This window comes from Poromitra crassiceps (genome assembly GCF_964638095.1).
Source record: "Poromitra crassiceps genome assembly, chromosome: 8".
NCBI classification, from domain to species: Eukaryota; Metazoa; Chordata; class Actinopteri; order Beryciformes; family Melamphaidae; genus Poromitra; species Poromitra crassiceps.
In genome coordinates, this window is record NC_139629.1 from 9,270,734 (window position 1) to 9,294,235 (window position 23,502).

At 45.8% G+C, this 23,502-nt stretch overlaps 1 protein-coding gene across 1 annotated transcript in view; it reads right to left on the reverse strand.

Annotated features, from left to right (window-relative positions):
• Positions 1–23,502, reverse strand: part of LOC310781156 (contactin-associated protein-like 5) — a gene marked incomplete at its 3' end in the record, with an annotated part of 81,636 nt that overhangs the window by 49,649 nt on the left and 8,485 nt on the right. The window contains exons 3-5 of the mRNA XM_083641699.1: positions 10,098–10,245; positions 2,532–2,735; positions 127–311 (exon numbers count right to left, since the gene is read on the reverse strand). Coding sequence (XP_083497825.1) covers positions 127–311; positions 2,532–2,735; positions 10,098–10,245 — 537 coding nt within the window. The remainder of the gene's footprint in view (positions 1–126; positions 312–2,531; positions 2,736–10,097; positions 10,246–23,502) is intronic.

A 23,502-nucleotide genomic window follows, 5' to 3' on the forward strand; every position in this document is an offset into this window, starting at 1 on the left:
ATAAAAGCGTATCACCTTTGTGCCGTAAAGGCAGCACATAATGTAAAATGCAGTGTAGAGGCTGCTAGAGGCTGGCAATCTTCTCAGTGTCTGCTTTCTTTTTCAGTAACAAATCAAAGGACCCACCTCATAGTCCACCTCCAGCGAGTCTCCTTCCCCTTTGGTGCGGAAGTGGTGCGTGTGGGAGTCCACGGTGAGGTTCACCTGCTTGTTGAAACGCTCGATCTGGACGGAGTGCCAGTGCTGGTCATCCAGCAGGCTGCCCAGAGTGACGGCCACACGCCCGCTGCTGAACCTCAGCCTGGTGTCGTCTGCAACACAAACAGCACTGCACTGAAAACACTTGCAGGCTTGAACGCTTCCCGTGTCAACCTCTAAACTGAGGGCAGCCAGTCAATGGAGCTCAGGTGCACTGGTAATTGGAAGAGCAAGGATACAAACCCCTACACACACACACACACACACACACACCAACCTACTACTGTACTAAGCACACAGAGTGGAAAGAGTGAAAGAGATAGATATATATACGATAGATAGATAGATAGATAGATAGATAGATAGATAGATAGATAGATAGATAGATAGATAGATAGTAATATTACTGCCCAACACTGCTCAGGACTCAGGACTGAGTGCTGTGGCGCTCTCCAAGGTTCTGAAAGGATTTTGTTCTCCCATTGGGAAGATCTAGGCTAAATAAACAGACCAACGGTTCCAAACGTCTTCTTTATTGTCGAACAGCAGCAAAACATGGAACCCTTCATTAAATACATAAACTCTCTCTCACTCACTCACACACACACGCACACGCACACGCACACACACACACACAAGCAAACGCTGCTTTTTTCACATCTTAACGATACGTTTTATGAAATAGCGAAATAGCAATACGATCTTTGAACATGAACACTGTCTCTCTTTCTCTCTCACAGACACACATACCTGTACACACACATACCTGTACACACACGCTCACACATATAAACCATGCATTCTTCACATCTTAATGATGGATTTATTAAAAATAGGCACTGAAGTGAGCCTGCAGATAGCGCTGCACTTCATCTGGCTCCATTAGGTCCAGGGTGTCTTCCCACTGCATGAACAAGCACCTAAAATACATGCATGTCACTGTCGGTCTGTGTGTGTGTGTGTGTGTGTGTGTGTGTGTGTGTGTGTGTGTGTGTGTGTGTGTGTGTGTGTGTGTGTGTGTGTGCGCGCGTGCATGCGTGTGTGTGTGTGTGTGTGTGTGTGTGTGTGTGTGTGTGCGTGCGTGTGTGTGCATGTGTGTGTGTGTGAGAGAGAGAGAGATAGAGAGCGAGAGGGAGACAGAGTTCAGTTCATGTCTTTAATAAAGGATCAGCCTACTCGTTTTGCTGCTGTACGTTTTTTTTTAATGTTGCTGTGCTGTCACTTTCTGACCCGCCCCGCCCGCCATATTTTCCTAATGTGCTAATATAAACTGCCCGCCCCGTGGCCCTACCCACGGGACCAACGGGTTGTGGCTCGACCTGTGCATCACTGATAGACAGATAGATAGATAGATAGATAGATAGATAGATAGATAGATAGATAGATAGATAGATAGATAGATAGATAGAGTGCTTGAGAGAGTAACGAACAGAGGCACAGAGGGACGCACAGGGAGAGAGTAATATTCCCAGTGGTGATTGGAAAGGCCCGGACACACACACACACACACATACACTATAGCACACGTGCGTGCGCGCACACACACACACACACACACACACACACACACACACACACACACGTGCGTGCGCGCACACACACAGAGCCAACTGTAAATCCCCACATCCCTCCCCCGATACTAGTTGGTATAAAGAGGCTCATCAATCATCCAGCCAGTCCCTGCTGACCAGTTAACCGTGACCCATCGCCTCTTCTCCTTCTCCTGTGCTGCTCACCCAGCTTGACTACATTAACCCTTTATATCCTATATACTGTATCCACCTTATTTCTAGCTGCCATGATGTGATGTGGTTGCTTCTTCGGGTGCCCGCCCCCCGGTTACGTTGCTGACAGTCTGACACTAGTCTCGCTGGCCAGCCTCCCCTCCCGACACAGACACAACATAGCAAGTGCCCGTCTGTAAACGACAGCTGCAGGCGAACGGAGCAAATCACGTCCAGCTCGGCTAAAATCTCGTCGATAAATATCCCGAGTTGTTGAAAGAGCAACAGAAATAGCGGATGTGATAGATACAATTATTACATTCCCTGAAATAAGTCGTCAAACGAGTGACAAGCAACTTTTTTTACCCCAGCGAATTAAGTGAGTTGTAACACGTAGCCTAAGTAAAAACTAAAAGTGGGAAAACTATGACTTTCAGTTGGTTATTACCACAAGGCAAACAAGCAGCAATATGATCAAAAATCTATACTTTCATAAAAGCAGTTTTTCTCTTCACTGTGTCAGTTTGATGGTACGTCCTCATACAGTAGCTGCTACATGATGAATTCCTGTGGCTCTAAACAGGCAGGTAACAGGTGTGTGCTTCTCACCCAGGTTGAGGTAGAGGGCCAGTTTTCCTCGGTGCAGCTCCAGAGTGATGTAGTCCCCCCTCTGCCCCTCTCCGTGGAGCAGAACCCCCTCGGCCTGCCGGCTCTTGAAGCGCAGAGCGATCACGTCCTTCACCGTCGACATGGACTTCTGGTTGAACCGGTACAGCAGGGAGCTTCTGCCGTCAAAGTCCGCCACAACCGACTCTAAAAGACAATCAGTTCAGCAGCATTCCCCTTAAAATGGTATTATACACTGTACAGTACTTTTGCTGAGTAATCAGAATAAATACAGGATGATGATACACTATTACAGCAAATATTGTACATATTACTACTAGTAGGCCTATTATTATACTCTAGCAAAGATAATAGTAATGATGAGAAGAAAGATTATATTATACACTACAGTGAACCAGAGACAGTTTATTTTGAGCGAGATGGCTCAACTGCTAGATAATTCCTGTATCACATAGGTTTTGCCACTGCCACGCCCCTTTAAGAGACTAGCGGCAGGTCTATTGGAGTCAATGGGAGAAGTGAACGTGAGCACAGATTATGACTGATTATGATTATTTCGCTCCATAGTCACCAAAGTAAATATTGAACTCATTTTTCACATCTTCTGAACATTTTGATAGTAAAATAGTTTTCCAACAGACAAATCAGGAGAAAATTAACATAACTGTTCGAGACCTGTCTCTACAGTATCTCAGCAACACCCTCTCGCGAGATTCGGCAACAGCTTATCGGTAGCTCATGTTAGCAGGTCGCAATTAGCTAAGGATACATGTGAAGGTTGCACATGTAGTAGCTAAATCTGTGGTTGGAAAAATTATGTTTTTCACCGGACATCTTAGTTGCAACTAGATTGAGCTAACAAGGAGCAGTTTTGTGTATATAGGTGTGGTATTTATTCAGTTTTGGGAAATCACGATCTCTACGTCAGGGGCAGACGGGGGGTAAACAGTCTCAGACAGGGGGAGAGGTGACCATGCCCATTTAGGAGATCGGAACGAAAACACTGTGGCACACAAAGCGGAAGACCCACCGGAAGACGGGGCGGGTCTTCCTGCCTGTAGGCTCTCTCTCCTTTGAGAGAGCCTGGTGACGGGAGGTTAGAGCATACCATTTCATACTATAATGGTTGGAGGCGTGCGTGTGTGAGCGATAGACTAGAAATGATCATCCAAAGCGCACAATTTACTAGTAGTAAAATAATACTAGAATAGAAGAAGAAGAAGAAGAAGAAGAAGAAGAAGAAGAAGAAGAAGAAGAAGAAGAAGAAGAAGGGTGTACTGTACTACATATCACAAAGGAAGATAATGTGCTACACACTGGAGGATGCCTCCATGTCGAAATGGAGATAATCTCAACTGCACAGCTGTTATTTTGCTTATATGCTCATGGTTCATCCGGTTGTTGTTCATATGAAATTGATTCTTGCAGGTCCTGAAGAACATGGTTGAGACCAGTTATTAGTTTGGGGGGCGTTTTCAGCGTTACCTATATAATTCTGTTCCAGAGAGAGACACTCATGCATAGATTCATGAATTTATGGAGTGCCAGTCTGTAATGCAAAAGTATGAGAGCCGCATAGCAATGTTCACTATTGGCTCATTTCCACCACATATAACAGCACAGTACAGCTCTACTCGATCTGGTCTTACTCGGCTCTACTTGATATAGACTCTGTTTCCATAGCAAGTTTACTCACCTCCGCCCACACCTGGTCGTCATAGCGACCACATATCTGCCCTCCGCCCATAGCCGAAGTAGCCTATAACGTATAACGTTAAAATTAAATCCATACACGGAACTTTTAAACTGATTATGAAATACTGGTGCCTCTAAATGACCTACAGTGCACATGGGCAAATGTGACAATCGGCCAGGAGAATGGATATCACTTTGTTGTTACTCAAACTCGCATGCATGCAATGCGTGGGGGACGGGAGAGGCGCTACGGGGAGAACCCCAGCGGCAGCTCACCAGGCAAGACCGCGGCTTCGCTAAACCCCCGCCTACGGCCTAGCGGACTTTTTCTCTCTCAAAACAATTGAAAACCACCGTCATGTTAAAGCTGAGCAAGGAGATCGATTTTATTTCACCAGAGCCGAAGGCAGCAACACAAAAGAAATAACTTCTGGAAATAACAGAAGAGAAGGTAAGCCCCACTAAACTGGTATCCAGCATTGACAGTAGATGCCTACAGTAAACACGATTCTGCCTGACCAATCAGTCGTCTGCAGTGTTTTCACGTCACCGTATGGTACCGGGTCCACAGCGCTGGAACCTCAACAGAGCAGGGACCAAAAGCAGCACGACTCAACCCCGACTCAACCCGGGCTGTCCACATTTTTGATCAGTGGAATGAGACAAAAAAGCGAGACGAGCTGTGCGGGGCCGCGTTGATACCAGCGGTGGAAATGGGCCATATGTCTATCTCGCTCTGTCATTCTGTGTGTGTGTGTGTGTGTGTGTGTGTGTGTGTGTGTGTGTCTGTCTCTCTCTTAGTTCTACCTTCAGAGAAAACTCTGATGATTCACGTCCATCTGCCATCATTCAAAAATGCTTTCCTAGAATGTCTGTCTCATTACAGAACATTAATTTCTGCATGTGTGTGTGTGTGTGTATGCAAGTATACATACATATACATACACACACACACACACACACACACACACACACACACACACGGTGGTTGTGAGGCAGCATTAGTGGGGGTACATGCTCATCCAACATGAATACAGGGCCTCGTGCTGTGGAACGGCTGGGCATTAGAAAACTGCTCACTCAGGGATAATTAGAACTGTCTTTCACAGTGCAGTAACTCACTGGCTCATCAAGTTTCTGCTGTTTCACACTGTGTGTGTGTGAGAGGTGTCCCAGTGACTCCCACTGTTTCACACTGTGTGTGTGTGAGAGGTGTCCCAGTGACTCCCACTGTTTCACACTGTGTGTGTGTGAGAGGTGTCCCAGTGACTCCCACTGTTTCACACTGTGTGTGTGTGAGAGGTGTCCCAGTGACTCCCACTGTTTCACACTGTGTGTGTGTGAGAGGTGTCCCAGTGACTCCCACTGTTTCACACTGTGTGTGTGTGAGACGTGTCCCAGTGACTCCCACTGTTTCACACTGTGTGTGTGTGAGACGTGTCCCAGTGACTCCCACTGTTTCACACTGTGTGTGTGTGAGAGGTGTCCCAGTGACTCCCACTGTTTCACACTGTGTGTGTGTGAGAGGTGTCCCAGTGACTCCCACTGTTTCACACTGTGTGTGTGTGAGACGTGTCCCAGTGACTCCCACTGTTTCACACTGTGTGTGTGTGTGAGAGGTGTCCCAGTGACTCCCACTGTTTCACACTGTGTGTGTGTGAGACGTGTCCCAGTGACTCCCACTGTTTCACACTGTGTGTGTGTGAGAGGTGTCCCAGTGACTCCCACTGTTTCACACTGTGTGTGTGTGAGAGGTGTCCCAGTGACTCCCACTGTTTCACACTGTGTGTGTGTGAGACGTGTCCCAGTGACTCCCACTGTTTCACACTGTGTGTGTGTGTGAGAGGTGTCCCAGTGACTCCCACTGTTTCACACTGTGTGTGTGGGAGAGGTGTCCCAGTGACTCCCACTGTTTCACACTGTGTGTGTGTGAGAGGTGTCCCAGTGACTCCCACTGTTTCACACTGTGTGTGTGTGAGACGTGTCCCAGTGACTCCCACTGTTTCACACTGTGTGTGTGTGAGACGTGTCCCAGTGACTCCCACTGTTTCACACTGTGTGTGTGTGAGAGGTGTCCCAGTGACTCCCACTGTTTCACACTGTGTGTGTGTGAGAGGTGTCCCAGTGACTCCCACTGTTTCACACTGTGTGTGTGTGAGACGTGTCCCAGTGACTCCCACTGTTTCACACTGTGTGTGTGTGAGACGTGTCCCAGTGACTCCCACTGTTTCACACTGTGTGTGTGTGAGACGTGTCCCAGTGACTCCCACTGTTTCACACTGTGTGTGTGTGAGACGTGTCCCAGTGACTCCCACTGTTTCACACTGTGTGTGTGGGAGAGGTGTCCCAGTGACTCCCACTGTTTCACACTGTGTGTGTGTGAGACGTGTCCCAGTGACTCCCACTGTTTCACACTGTGTGTGTGTGAGACGTGTCCCAGTGACTCCCACTGTTTCACACTGTGTGTGTGTGAGACGTGTCCCAGTGACTCCCACTGTTTCACACTGTGTGTGTGGGAGAGGTGTCCCAGTGACTCCCACTGTTTCACACTGTGTGTGTGTGAGAGGTGTCCCAGTGACTCCCACTGTTTCACACTGTGTGTGTGTGAGAGGTGTCCCAGTGACTCCCACTGTTTCACACTGTGTGTGTGGGAGAGGTGTCCCAGTGACTCCCACTGTTTCACACTGTGTGTGTGGGAGAGGTGTCCCAGTGACTCCCACTGTTTCACACTGTGTGTGTGTGAGACGTGTCCCAGTGACTCCCACTGTTTCACACTGTGTGTGTGTGAGAGGTGTCCCAGTGACTCCCACTGTTTCACACTGTGTGTGTGTGAGACGTGTCCCAGTGACTCCCACTGTTTCACACTGTGTGTGTGGGAGAGGTGTCCCAGTGACTCCCACTGTTTCACACTGTGTGTGTGGGAGAGGTGTCCCAGTGACTCCCACTGTTTCACACTGTGTGTGTGGGAGAGGTGTCCCAGTGACTCCCACTGTTTCACACTGTGTGTGTGTGAGAGGTGTCCCAGTGACTCCCACTGTTTCACACTGTGTGTGTGGGAGAGGTGTCCCAGTGACTCCCACTGTTTCACACTGTGTGTGTGGGAGAGGTGTCCCAGTGACTCCCACTGTTTCACACTGTGTGTGTGGGAGAGGTGTCCCAGTGACTCCCACTGCTCAGGCAGAGGCCGCCTGCCATTACCCGTCTCCATTAATGTTACGCGTACAGTATGCTACTGTCGGCTCAGCGTTTCAGGCAACACCACAAAAATGTCGCCTTATTCCCCCCATTGCTTTCACAACAAGTGCAGCCTTTAACCTTAAACAAGATGCTGATATGATTGATTGATTGATTGATTTATGATTGATTTATTTACGTGTCATGCACTCTAGGTGCCCAACCCCCATGGGTTTACATTACAATTACAATTTATATTAAGATTAATTATAGGCCTACCAGTGTTATATACATGGTGATGATACACTAATGTAGATCAAATGTGCTGTTTAAATACAATGCATCACAATGCATTAGTAGCTTGTATCCAGAAAACATCCGGTTTGAATGTCTCGACGTAGGCATCTGGGGGGATGGGGTGGGTGGGTGGGGGGGGGGAGTGATGAAAGCCTCTCTCCTCCCTCTGTAGCTTCCATTGCCATGCTCTTGAGCAAGGCACTGAACCCCCAATTGCTCTTGAGCAGTGGTTCTCAACGTGTGGTTCAAGGACGATCAGGGGTCCTTGAGGAGGTTCCAGGGGGTCCGAAGCACATTGATGAGTTGTTAAACTTCAGCATTATTTCATTCATAAGAAGTTAAGAAGTTAACACAATGAAGAAATGACTATTTGGATCATAGTGTCACTGTTATCCCTCTACCTACAATAGAGATAGTCATGGAATTCTAGACAAAATCATATCTAAATAAAAGTATTCAAATCAGTAGCCCTAATGTGTGACTAGAATTGGGGGTCCTTGATATGGAAAAGGTTGAGAATGACTACTGCAGTGGTCTCGACCTGGGCGTAGCCTAACTGTGATGTAACTAGTCTACTTATCGAATATTATATTGTGTTGTTGTCATAACAATGTAGGCAAAACTAAACTAAAACCTGTGTTTTGTGCATAACACAAATATGAATGATTCAGTCAGATTACATCTATTTGGTAAATGACAGCAAAACAAACGCGTACTAAACACAATCAAAACACATTAATTGCAGTTGCAATGATTTCAAAAGTAGTTCCATTCTGGCAGAATTGAATCATCATCATGCATATTTGCCTCCCACTCTTTGTTTTGCCATAAAGTATATAGCAGTGCGCAGCATTAGCCTATAGAAAATGTGTTGTTCAATATGATGATAGTCCCAAAATATTTGATTGGTACTCTAAGGCCTACAAGATAACCCTCCAGCCGGAGGCGGAACTCGGAGTCATCTCTGAACTTCACTACAGCTGTGAAACAGTCTCTGACACAGGGGACACCTGTTGCAAAAAAAACTCATTCTGAAGGAATGGAAGTCCTCCTCTTCACCTTCTTTTCAATTGTGGTTGACGGACATGACTTCTTCTATACGGATGGAGAGACTTAGGTTCCTGAGGACCAACTCACTCATGACGTTTTCGGCTGTCTGGGATCCGTTTCTAGCCTACCTCGATGAGGTTAGGGGCGACAGCGACAGGTGACTCTCCTGGCTGGTTTCTCATGGACCCCTTGCATAATATCTCTTACAAGCACATAAACACCTTATGTGGCTAGTAGCACCACATTGTAATATTTAATGTTGAATATATATACAGTATGTGTGTGTGTGTGTGTGTGTGTGTGTGTGTGTGTGTGTGTGTGTGTGTGTGTGTGTGTGTGTGTGTGTGTGTGTGTGTGTGTGTGTAAAAGGCAATATGTATGTATTTATTTTTTTCTTTTGTTTTCTTTTCCTGTGTCTGAGCCTGTTCGTCTGTCCTGTTTGTATATTGTAATTTTTTTTTTTTTTAAGTAAAAATATTGGGGGGAAATACGATGATAGTCAAGGCAGTACATCTCTGCCAGCTGTTTTAAATGTATTTTTGAACACAATGGGACTTCCAGAATCTAGAACAATCCTGCAGGAGAACAGACAGTAGTTTCTGACTGTGGCAAATATACTACATTAATGGTGACTGGAAAAACTAAAATGACACCAGTGTTCAAATCTATACCAATCACAAAGGAGGAGATACAGATGAGTTACATAATGATTTTTAAGCCTTGAATCAATTGAGATGTGGACTGTGCCAACGGGGCTGCACCTCAACATCAGGAAGATGTATAGCCTAGTACCTAATATTTTCTACATGGTAAATGGACTGCATTTATATAGCGCTTTTATCCAAAGCGCTTTACAATGTGCCTACATTCACCCATTCACACACCGAAGGCGGCCAGCTGCCACGCAGGGTGCTGGCACAGCCATCGGGAGCAATTTGGGGTTCAGTGTCTTGCCCAAGGACACTTCGACATGCGGACTGGAGGAGCCGGGGATCGAACCGCCGACCTTCTGATTAGTGGACAACCCGCTCTACCTCCTGAGCCACAGCCGCCCCGTGTCATCATCAGTGTAGAAATCCACCATCCTTGGTGGTGTAGCCTAACTGCGAGGTTTGCTTTGTAAATGTACCCTTCTAGGTGCTGTTAAATGAATGCAGGGTATGCTGTATAGATTTACCTTCTCACTGCAGGTGCTTGGGTGCAAATTAGTTCTTGTATGTGGTGGTGCAACTGCAGGTGTTGCTCTATAAATGAATTGGACTATGTGGGGGTAAGTGAAGTGTTTGCTGTATAATGGACTCTTGTGTGTGGTGTGCGTGTAGCATTACTCACTGTAGGAGCAGCCATACACCTCCACTCTGAGGCCCAGCCAGCCGCTGGGGTTCCAGGCCAGAGGGATGAAACGCAGGAAACGGGTTCTGACAGAATGGGACAGCTTGTTCTGGACGACGGCCTCCGAATTCACGTTCCCTCCAAACCTCTGTTGGCCCAGAGAAACACATAGATTGATAGCAGATCTTGGTTATGATGGCTGGAAGCATTATAATTGATGCAGAAAAATGACAATAGTGCTACTGAAGAATAACAGAAACGACCTCAGATGCGTATAAATCTTTTCACCGGGGAGTCGAAAAGGCCCTTCTTTTTAGCTGAACGCTTGAAATCGAAGCAGAAAAACATCTAAATCCTTTGAATAGCACGGAGACCGAACGAAGCGCTGACGAGGCGAACCCAAGGGCAATGTCTTTTCCTCTCCTTGAACATACTATTTGATGAAAAGAGATAAGAATCGTTGTGTGGTGTGGAAATATGAGAATATCCGCTGAAACAGGTCTGAGGCGTGGGGGGGGGGGGGGGGGGGTGGTAAAAATGACCAGTGTGGCAAGTAGCAAGCGGAAAAACAACAAGGGGGTCTCGCACTGTGTCTTCTCCCCGGGAGATAAAAATGAAAACCTCTCAGTGAAATGGTGAGATGTCATTATTCTTCTTCATTTCCATTCGCCTCCACCCTCAGCATCAACAGTCCGTGGCCATAAAAGCCAGGGGATATAAACAGAGAAATAGAGAGAGGGAGAGAGAAACACAAAGACAGAGAGAGAAGCCGGGGGAGAAAAAAAAAAGAAAAAAAAAGAAAGAAAAACCTTCAGATGACTGATTACCAGGGCTCTTCATAATGGATTTGAGGCAGGTGACGCGTCAAATCGATAACGACGTGTATTAGAAAGTAACGGAAAGATAGATTGTTGACAGCGGAGCTCCAGGCTTTGTGAAGAGCCCAACAAAGTCAAGCAGGGCCAATAATTCAACTTTCTCCGGCAGCTGAAAGCACAGCGGCGTGCGGGGAGGTGTGCGGCGTGCGGGAAGGTGTGCGGCGTGCGGGGAGGTGTACAGCGTGCGGGGAGGTGTGCTGCGTGCGGGGAGGTGTGCAGCGTGCGGGGAGGTGTGCTGCATGCGGGGAGGTGTGCAGCGTGCGGGGAGGTGTGCAGCGTGCAGGGAGGTGTGCAGCGTGCGGGGAGGTGTGCTGCATGCGGGGAGGTGTGCAGCGTGCGGGGAGGTGTGCTGCATGCGGGGAGGTGTGCTGCATGCGGGGAGGTGTGCAGCGTGCGGGGAGGTGTGCAGCGTGCAGGGAGGTGTGCAGCGTGCGGGGAGGGGTGCTGCATGCGGGGAGGTGTGCAGCGTGCGGGGAGGTGTGCTGCATGCGGGGAGGTGTGCAGCGTGCGGGGAGGTGTGCAGCGTGCGGGGAGGTGTGCAGCGTGCGGGGAGGTGTGCAGCGTGCGGGGAGGTGTGCTGCATGCGGGGAGGTGTGCTGCATGCGGGGAGGTGTGCAGCGTGCGGGGAGGTGTGCTGCGTGCGGGGAGGTGTGCAGCGTGCGGGGAGGTGTGCAGCGTGCGGGGAGGTGTGCTGCGTGTGGGGAGGTGTGCAGCGTGCGGGGAGGTGTGCAGCGTGCGGGGAGGTGTGCAGCGTGCGGGGAGGTGTGCAGCGTGCGGGGAGGTGTGCTGCATGCGGGGAGGTGTGCAGCGTGCGGGGAGGTGTGCAGCGTGCGGGGAGGTGTGCAGCGTGCGGGGAGGTGTGCAGCGTGCGGGGAGGTGTGCAGCGTGCGGGGAGGTGTGCTGCATGCGGGGAGGTGTGCAGCGTGCGGGGAGGTGTGCGGCGTGCGGGGAGGTGTGCGGCGAGGTGTGCTGCATGCGGGGAGGTGTGCAGCGTGCGGGGAGGTGTGCTGCATGCGGGGAGGTGTGCAGCGTGCGGGGAGGTGTGCAGCGTGCGGGGAGGTGTGCTGCATGCGGGGAGGTGTGCAGCGTGCGGGGAGGTGTGCTGCATGCGGGGAGGTGTGCTGCATGCGGGGAGGTGTGCAGCGTTCGGGGAGGTGTGCTGCTGACGACGACGCCTTGGGAATGCTGCACAGCACAAGCGGGATCTCTCTCTGAGGAAATAAATAGTGTCGGTGCGCCAGGATCCGGCTTCTTTGTAGATATAATGAAGGAGACTCTCCGACAAGGTAACTATTAGGGCAGTTATTGTGATTTATGCCAGCGCTTTCCTATTTTGAGCCTTTTAAGTGGAGCCATGCGGCTGAATCCTAAAAGAGGTGCAAGCTAAGCACTTACACACGCGCGCCGTAATTCACGTCTGGGACAGAGCGAGGCATTAACACGTCTCAGCGGGGGGGTTTCCACGTCGGTTCCGAGGCAGATCTTTTATTCCAGTGTAGAAGAACATCTTTTGGCAAATGAAATTACAGAAAACATGTTTGCCTCAAAACACACAATACATATTCATGACACTAAACGCTTTCAGCCCACGACTCACATTTAATCAATATTGGTCCTGTCCTGGGAATGGGCCTAATGAAAATAGGCTGGTATTTTTGTCATTCAGATGTTGAGTCATGACCTATTAGAGCAGGGGTTCCCAACCTTTTTTGTGCCAAGGACCGGTAGATAGATGGAAAAGAAAGTCGCGGACCGGTTGTCAATTTTAATGGTTTTAGGTACATACTGTATATATTTACTCACCAGGTGGTGACAAATAACAGCATTTTGTGTTGTACTGTATGTAGCCTATACAGTATTTATGTTTTTGTTTTAACTACAAACATAAATAAACGTCAACTTGAAACTGTTTCAACTACCACACACAGCCTATAATATTATACTGTAGCCTATGTTTATTATTATTAATTTTTTTTTTGTACCGGCTCGCGGCCTGGTACCAAATGCGTTGCGGCCCGGTACCGGTCCGCGGCCCGGTGGTTGGTGGTTTCTTTAAATCTGCGATTCTATTTCTATTCTATTTCTAACGTTTTGGTCCGAGTGAAATGTTATGTAGTCTCTCTACTGTTTCTAAATATATCTGAACCGTTTGGTTTGACGAAGTAAAACTATTTTATAAGCATTTTACGAAATGTCTATGGGAAAATAAATGGCGGATGAAAATCTCTGGTACACTGCTGAAGCAGGAAGTGACGTTCCACTTTGGCTCTCTATTTGGGACCTAGGAATGCTGCACTGGGCAGACACGTCTCAGCAACCCGAAAGGAAAAAGAACATTCAATATCAAATCAAAAATGGACTAATGTGAATAGAACAGCAGAGACATTATTGTGTTAATCTCCGTCTTTTCACTAGTTTGAATAAAACATGATGAACGCTGCAGCACGTGCAGTCGTTCTACTGACTCATCAGCCTACATAGTAACAGAAAGGGCACCTGTCAACATGAGTCATTAGCAGCCATGTTTAATACCCCCACAGACTGTTTTTATTCACACCTCAGGAAGCACGGCAGCACACCTTGAACCATGACGTGTGTTTTCCCCCCGCGTTGGAAAAAGCTTGCAACAATACATCGTCCCAATTACGACACGGAGGTGAAGCGGAGTCTCCGGATAGAGAGAGAGGCCTGCGGGGGCAGAGGAGCTCCCAAGAGGGCCGCAGGGCTGAGGTGAGTCAGTGTCCACATAAACAGTCCTAACCCCACAGTGACTTCATTATTTCTATTCCTGTATCGACTAGTGAAGCCGCCGCCCTCCCCGCTCATTAAGACTCTTTACTCTCCCTCTCCGGTGATGAGCTCCCTCGTGTCACTTTTCCCCTTCTTCTCCCGTATGCCGGTGGTGTTACGTACGGTAAGCGAGCATCGGGACATGCCGCTAATCCGATCCATAATCAATTCGGCACGGAGGGATATACAGAGACAGAGATGATAACATGAGGATCCTATAGGCTGCAGTGTCACTCAAACAAAGGCTCAGTGAGCAGCTAATCAACGGAAGGGAAGGACATGCTGCAGGGAAGGCAGGGGTGAGGCCAGCTCCACCACGACCTCCGGCAAGGCTCAATCAAAACATCCCAATTACCCTCACATCAATTCCCCGAGTGCCAATCAGCCGGCAACACACGAGCACAGTCACAACAGTGTCACAGTAAGGATACCACTTCCACTGGATGACAATGATCAAAGTCTCATTGCAATTATTGTATGCTCATACGTTTAGAGTAGGGATGGGACGATTATGCTAATCTCACGATATGATTCGATATGTGATCTGAGGTTTCGCGATTTGATTTCACGATCACGTTTGGCGAATGGCTCCATGATGACGCTCCTCCTGCGATCATGAGGGGAGGGCGTCAGGAATGCGTAGAATAGAAATCCCCCCATGGGGAATCCCTCTGGAGCCATGACGTTGGTGGTGTCAGCGGAGGAGGTGGGGCCAAACAAAACAACTGGTACAACAACAGCAACTGCAGAGTGACAACGTAATGGTGAGTAGTGAAACCACATAGTAAGAGACGTGAACCTGATATACTCTCAACTGCTTTAGATCATCGGTTCATTGGTTCATCATCAGATAGGAAGAAGTATGAATTAAACTGGGCACTAATAGTCTAGCAGCAAGTCCTCAAAAAAGGCTTTAGTTTTTGAGATACCCCTACCCGAGGTAGAACAAATGACAACAATGATTTTTCTTATCTTTAGGGTCTCCCATTAATGAAATTGATTGTTGTCAAAAAAAAAATTGGGGGAAAAGATGTTTTTTTGGCTGTTCTTTAGAACTACCCCAATCCCTGAAAAAGAGCCAAATTAGGCCAGTCCGAATAGGGGAAAGGTGACAAAAAAGCCAATAACTTGAGAATGCTCACTCTTTTCCTCATCAGATTTGCTGAGGTATGAACCAGTTGGCTGCCCTACATCACCAAATAGTCAGAAAATGATTTACCTAAAAAGATAATGAATTATAGTCCTGTAAATATAGCTTTAGTTTAGGCGGAAATTGTAATTTGTGGTGATAGGAACATAGGACTCCATCACTTTTCTCTCATTTATCAGAAAAACTGAAATCCCTGAAAAATATACCATTACGGAGTTGTCTAGGGTGCTATTGAACACTGACCAGTAGCTGTATGGAGATATCTGGTACAGTTGTATTGCAAATGAGATTTCTTTAGACATAGGCCTACTACCTCTTCTCTGAAACAGTCAAATTAGGTCACTGGCATAATAGTCTATAAGTTAAGAATGCTCACTCTGATGGTCATCATATTTGGAGAGGGAAATACCAGGTGGCTGAACTACATCACCAAATAGTCAGAATGTGAGTAACCCAATAAAATAAAGATTATCTCAATTACAAACCGCCTGGAGTGGCTGTAGCTCAGGAGGTAGAGCGGGTCGTCCACTAATCGTTTTGATCAAAGAGGTCGGTGGTTCAATTCCCACCTCCTCCAGTCTGCATGTCGAAGTGTCCTTGGTCAAGATACTGAACCCCAAATTGCTCCTGATGGTGTGCCAGCACCCTAACCTGCCGCCATCGGTGCATGAATAGGTGAATGTACCTACTGATTGTAAAGCGCTTTAAATAAAAGCGCTATATAAATGCAAGCCATTTACCATTACCATAAAACAGAAATAACAAGCTGTAAATATTGGAAGTTTGATTGAAACTGGAACATTAATCCAAGTATAATAGTAATCATAATACATAATACACAATCACAAAAACAGACTAGAAAAACGGACTAGAAAACAAAATAACCAAGGCAAAAATAAAACGGAACAGAGAAATAAAAAGTGGCTGCTTATTTGTCCAGGTATATGGACACTTTTTTCACAGCCAAAGTCCAAATATCCAAATATGAAATACAGTATCAGGCCTTTGTTGAACGTATTATGACCCTACCAGATTATTGTGCCAGTGTTTGGGAGTCTGGGGCACATTCACAACCTTATACTCCATTTACTGCAATTGTAAGGATTGCAAAATACTGATGCAAACAAAACTGTCTAAATATTGTTCAGTCTGGAGGCAGCCTGTCTATCTGGAGACGATCATGTTTAATATACTGCATCCTTAGTATCATTGTCCATTTGTCAGATTAAGCTATCACAATGTTACATTCTTTCCTCTTCTGTGTATCATATTGTAAGCTTTTTCCGAAGTATTTGGATCTTTCATTGTTGCTGCGCATAAGATGTTGGAAGGCCAACAGAGAAGCACTGGCACTTTCCACTCTCTCCACAGTTTGGATCTTTGCAATATAAGTGAGTAATGTCTCTCACTTCTGTAGGTGCTGGGGGGTTTCCTAAATAGGACTGGTTGGCTCCATCTCTGGCAATCCATCCCTTGACGATAGGACTCCATAACAGGGGTTTGGGCATGTGACTGTAAAACCATATCAGTGTCTGATACATTGCTCTTGCTGTCTACCAGCATGTCATGCACTCACTGGCTGTGACACAACAAGTAGTTTGTACAGAATAGGAAAGACAACAGCATTCACCAAACTCAAGACCCATCTCAGTGAGCTCAAAGATCTGGCCCATTTTGGACTCTTCCAGCTTGGAAGAGTCTTTGCCAGTCGCAAGATAATTTGCACTTCTGCTTTACGGAAAAAATAAAAAGGAAAATGGACTGATGTGCACAAACTTGTATGAACTGAGGTTCATAATTGCATCAACAACATATGCAGCCTCTGCAAATTTGCCACCAACAGAGGATGAATTTGCACAACATGTGCAAAGAGCAATGTATCAGACAGCGATATGGTGTCACAGTCACATGCCCAAACCAATGTTATGGAGTCCTATCGGCAAGGGATGGATTGTCAGAGATGGAGCCATTAAACCAGTCCTATTTAGGAAACCCCCAGCACCTACAGAAGTGAGAGACATTACTTACTTGTATTGCAAAGATCCAAACTGTTAAAAGAGTGGAAAGTGCCAGTGCCTCTCTGTTGGCCTCCTCTGTACGGAGTTCTGCACCTGCTGTGCAGAATGTCAAAATGTGTCCCCAAACATCTGAGGAACCTGACATTTGACATTCTAGTATCTATATACTTGACCTCTCACTGAAACACATCTTATGTATGCGCAGCAACAATGAAACAACCAAATACTTCGGAAAAAGGTTACAATATGATACACAGAAGAGGATTTTTTTTTACATTGTGATAGCTTAATCTGACAAATGGACAATGATACTAAGGATATATTAAACATGATTGTCTCCAGATAGACAGGCTGCCTACAGACTGAGCAATATTTAGACAGTTTGTTTGCATCAGTCTTTTGCAAGCCTTACAATTGCAGTCCATGGAGTATAAGCTTGTGAATGTGCCCCAGACTCCCAAACACTGGCACAATAATCTGGTACGGTCATAATACGTTCAACAAAGGGCTGATACTGTATTTCATATTTGGATATTTGGACTTTGGCTGTGAAACAAGTGTCCATATGCCAGGTCAAATGAGCAGTATTTTGTTTTCTAGTCTGTTCTCCTGTTTTTGTTCATGAAATGAAATGAAGCACTGAGATTTGGGGCTACCATAAAACAAATGTATTATGATTACTATTATACTTGTATTATTCCATCATGTCAAGACAGGAGATACTACTGATTTATAGTTTGGATTAATGTTCCAGTTTCAATAAAACTTCCAATATTTACACCTTGTATTTCTATGTTTTAGAGGCTTGTAATTTAGATCAACTTTATTTTATTGGGTTCCCCACATTCTGACTATTTGGTGATGTAGTTCAGCCACCTGGTATTTCCCTCTCCAAATATGATGATCATCAGAGTGAGCATTCTTAACTTATAGGCCACAGTACCCATCTGACCTCAAACAATATACCGTCCCAACTCCAACATCCCCTTCATCTCCAAAACTCTTGAGAGGGTGGTTGCCGCCCAACTCCAGTCCCACCTCGACTCAAACAACCTCCACGAACCATTTCAATATGATTTCCGCCCTAATCACAGCACTGAAACAGCCCTGTTAAAAATAAATAATGACTTCCTCCGTGCAGCTGACTCTGGACTCCTCACCATCCTCATCCTCCTTGACCTCTCCACTGCTTTCAATACCATCTCCCACCCACTACTTGTGGAGCACCTGGAGAACATTGGAATCACTGGTGTTGCACTTTCCTGGTTTGCATCCTACCTCCCGACAGACGACAGTTAGTCCAACTAGGGAACCACTCGTCCGGGTGTTCTGCCATTTGACCCAGGGGTCAGTATTGGGTCCACTCCTATTCATCACCTACCTCCTCCCCCTGGGTAAAATCCTCAGACACTATGGTGTCCAGTTTCACTGCTACGCCGATGATACCCAGGTCTATATCTCCACCAAACCCACCACCGCTCTTCCTCCCACCTCCCTCACCGCCTGCCTCCAGGACATCAGGAGCTGGATGAGCAGTAACTTCCTGAAGTTAAATGCCAGTAAAACCGAGGCCCTCCTCATCGGCTCCAAAAACATCCTCTCCAAAGCTCAAAACACCACTGCCCCAAACATCATCATTGACAGCTTCCCTGTTCCCTTCTCCACCCAAGTCAAGAGCCTCAGCGTCATTCTGAACAGCACCCTTTCCTTTGCACCCCACATAAAAACATCACCCGGTCTGCTTTCTTCCACATCCGCAACATCTCCAGACTCCGCCCATCCCTGTCCCAACACAGCACCAAAGTCCTCATCCTGATCCACGTTACATCCCAGATTAATTACTGCAGCTCTCTTCTCTCTGGCCTACCCACCAAATTGCTCAACAGACTCCAAATGCCTGGATCATCACCTGCACTAAATCATCTGACCACCTCACCCCTGTCCTCATTCAACTCCACTGGCTTCCCATTCACTACTGGATTGACTTCAAAAACCTTCTGCTCACTTACAAAGCCCTACACAACCTAGCACCCACCCATCTCTCTGACCTCCTCCAGGAATACACCCCTTCCCGCTCCCTACGCTCTTCCTCAGCTGGCCTCCTGACTGTCCCGCCTCCCTCGCCTCAGTACCATGGGTGCTAGGGCCTTCAGCTGCTCTGCACCCAGACTCTGGAACTCGTTGCCATCACACATCCAACAGTCTGACTCCATCACCACATTCAAATCCCACCTCAAAACCCACCTGTTCAAATTGGCCTACTACCTTTAATCATATACAGTACTCAATCTGTTATTCGCCTGCCGTGTGTATCTCCTGTCTTTTCTTATATCTACGCTTGTCGTATTTTAATGATGCTGGTGTTTGCCATGCTTGTTTTTATGTATGATATTTTAGAATGTCATGTCTCTTTTATGCACTGTACAATGACCTTGGGTGTTTTGAAAGGTGTCACCAAATAAAATGTATTATTATTATGTTTACAGGACTATAATTCATTATCTTTTTAGGTAAATCATTTTTTGACTATTTGGTGATGTAGGGCAGCCACCTGGTTCATACCTCAGCAAATCTGACGAGGAAAAGAGTGAGCATTCCCAAGTTATAGGCTTTTATGCCACTTATTCCCCATTCAGAATAACATACAATAATTTGACTGTTTCAGTGAAGAGGTAGTAGGCCTATGTCTAAAGAAATCTCATTTGCAATAGAACTGTACCAGATATCTCCATACAACTACTGGTCAGTGTTCAATAGCACCCTAGACAATTCAGTAATGGTATATTTTTCAGGGATTTCAGTTTTTCTGATAAATGAGAGAAAAGTGATGGAGTCCTATGTTCCTATCACCACAAAGTACAATTTCCGCCTAAACTAAAGCTATATTTACAGGACTATAAGTCATTATCTTTTTAGGTAAATCATTTTCTGACTATTTGGTGATGTAGGGCAGCCACCTGGTTCATACCTCAGCAAATCTGATGAGGAAAAGAGTGAGCATTCTCAAGTTATTGGCTTTTTTGTCACCTTTCCCCTATTCGGACTGGCCTAATTTGGCTCTTTTTCAGGGATTGGGGTAGTTCTAAAGAACAGCCAAAAAAACATCTTTTCCCCCAATTTTTTTTTTGACAACAATCAATTTCATTAATGGGAGACCCTAAAGATGAGAAAAATCATTGTTGTCATTTGTTCTACCTCGGGTAGGGGTATCTCAAAATCTGAGGGCCCATTCTGCTAGACTATAAGATGTACCAACAGTTATTTCTCATTTAATTCGGCCACTTTGCCGCAGTAGCCTACTGCAGCCTTACTGCTGCGCTGCCGTGGCAGCGGGGGTGGGGGGCTGGGGGTGTAGATTAGAACATATAAAACATTTAAATAATAACAAAAGCCCCAACACAAAGTACTGCAGGAGCACCTTGGAAATGTGGCAGTAAGACGGCCAACTTGAATGAGTAACATCTGTAATAAATACTATTTCAATGACAACAAAGTATTGTGCAGAAGCGGACTATCCAAATAAAGTGTAACCAATTCTGTTTATTTCTGAACCACACATCTTTCTAGCGATGCCATTGGCTCGCTAGAATGCAACCCACAATTTAAAAATGTCATCAATAAGTGACAATAATAATTTGGATGGAGAGCTTGTGAAAAAATGATCAAGCATCTCATTTGTGTTCAGCAGAATATAATGGAGCTAAAATCACGATTAATTTCCGTTCCCCATGATGATATATGTATCGTTACATTTTTGTATCACAATATATTGAATTTCGATTTATCATCCCATCACCCCATTCTGTTTCCCAGGAAATTCCACCTTCCGCAGCTACGATTTTAATTTCTGAAGTTAAAATGGCAATCAATACACAGGTATTTATATTCTGGTAAAAGGGAACATTGCGTACATCCGATATGACTTATAGTCCACCCTCTCACCCAAAACACTCAGAGAGTGGAAAAGCCAAGCGCGCGCGTACACGCATACACATGCGCGCACGCACGCACGCACGCACGCACGCACGCACACACACACACACACACACACACACACACACACACACACACACACACACACACACACACACACACGCACACACACACGCACACGCACACGCACACACACACACACTTGACTGAATGTTGGTGCTTTTTGCTGCGTTTGTTCTTTTCTGTATCATGTCTAGTCTGGATCTGATAAATTTAGCTTTTTGCTGTTTGTTATTTTCTATCTGTCTGTATTTGATAAACTTCATAGGAAAGGGCTTGGCGCATGTTGACCTATAGCACTTTTTTTTGTGTGCCTTGCCTTCAAGGTGCCAGCGCTGCACGACCGCGGGAGCACGGCCTGCAGTCATCAATGGCACCCAACCAGCAGGGGGGCGCTCAGAGTTGAGCGGTTGAATGTCATTATTGACTCCACGCCGGTACCTCGGAGCCAAGGCAAAGAAATGTAGTGCTACTGTAGGTCTGTAGTTATATGTAGCCTTAGAAAGGTTCAGGATATCAATAACGTTCCAACATCTGGCAACATTAATATTCTGGCCATCAAGACCCACTTAGATGACTCATTTGATGATGCTACAGTGGCAACACAGGGATATAACATCTATTCACCTTATTCAACATCTATTCACCTTATTCTTTGCCCATACAAGGACGCTTCTGCATGACGTCATTTCGTAATCGTCTTTCCGGTTTTAAACACGGAAGTAGAGTACGCCTACCGTAGTCATTTAGACTTGCCAAAAAGCTGTTTCAAGCTAAAAAAACCTAAAGTGTTTTAAAGTTTTACTATTTGTCGGGTGAGAACGTAACATATATGTGACCAGTTTATCAGAATAACGCCTATTGGAAATCTTTAACGAGCAGCGAGGACCGGGAGCGCTGGCTGTGCTGACACCGGTCGGACTAGCTATCTGTCAAACCCCACTGTAGGCTACTGGCAGTGAGAAAACACTGTTGACGTGCTTTTGTAACTAACGTTAAATGCCGACTGGGTACAGCCATCGGCTCCTCGCAGCAGTAACGTTATGAACATGTAACTGAAGTTGGCCGCAGTGTAGCTTAATTCTGAATGTTGCCAAACTTCATTCATACTGACGTTTTATTTTGAAAATGGCCGCCAACTAGCGCTGAACCGGAAGAACAAATACGTTGCGTCGAACGCGGAAGAGAGAAAAAGTGGGCGTGGGGAATAAGGTGAATAGAAGGGACAGGGATACCTACAGGGGAGGAGTTGCAATATACATTCAAAGCCACATTCCTGTTGTTGAAATGTTGTGGTTGCAGGTTGACCTGCCTCATTTAAAGCATTTGCTAGAGCAGACTTTGTATAAGAGATTATGCAGGGCAAGGAATCCCTTAGTTCAAGGTTTAATAGCTACAGATATGTACACGTTATGATTTATTTTTGTATTTTTGTTAATGAATGTAAAAAACATTGAGTTGATATAGAGATGACTAAGTAGATGTATGGAGAAGAGCATAAAGAAATGTGTGGTACTAAATACAACTGTCAAATGTCAATATGCATACATGGGAATTGAGAGAGAGGGGGGAGTGGGGAGGGGAACGCAGGGGTATGATTGTATGTATGTATGTATGTATGAATGATATAACACTATGTATGACACAAGAAAATAATAGTAATAATGTATCAGAAGCTCTATATACCATGCTGAAGAACAATAAAAAAAGCATAAAAAAATAAAATAAAAAATAAAGCATTTGCTGCTGGGAAGCTGTTATAGGCCACCTACAATATAGCCAAGTTCTGACAGTCAGTGTCTAGAATGGATCATTTATGTGAAATGCTTGATATACTATGTGATGTGAATAGCAAGTTTTATTTCCTGGAATCTGCTCATTTCTCACATCGCTAGCTTTGTCTCAGCAGCAGCGAACAGCAAACATTTCCATCTATAAGGTTAATCACCATGTTAACATCGGAGCAAAATTTGATAAACAGGTAGACTGCATAGTCTCACTGAGTTTGCATCCTAAAGCTAATTTGAAAACATTTTATTGAGCTATTTACCTCAGATGGAGTCAGAGGAGACCGCCTTGTGTTTACCTCTGCTGTGTGTGTTCGTGTGTGTTCTCGTGTGTGTGTGTGTGTGTGTGTGTGTGTGTGTGTGTGTGTGTTGGGAGGGAGGGCGAGTCCAAGATGACACAGAGACAAAAATGTGGTCTCAAGACCGGTCTTGAGACCACAGAATATATAAGAAGTTTTCAAGAAAGAATAGTTGGTTCTGATTTTTATATAATTAAGGTTGTTTTGTCTGTAAGAGTCTTATCTGTTGTTATGCATTTATGTTTTGTGTGAACCACAGGAAGCGTAACTAGCCACTTTCACACAGAGATCCTACAAATGCCATTATGAAGGCCCGCAGCGTTGCCACAGAAAATTATGCTTTTGCACAGAACCAAGCAGCGCCGCCATATTTCCGCCCCGGAGTGTGCTTATAGATAGCATCCACCCCTCCCGGATTGAAATGAATCACAATTATAAGAATAATTGCGATTATGACAAACGTAATTAACGGTTTCAAATGGCTCCCTTT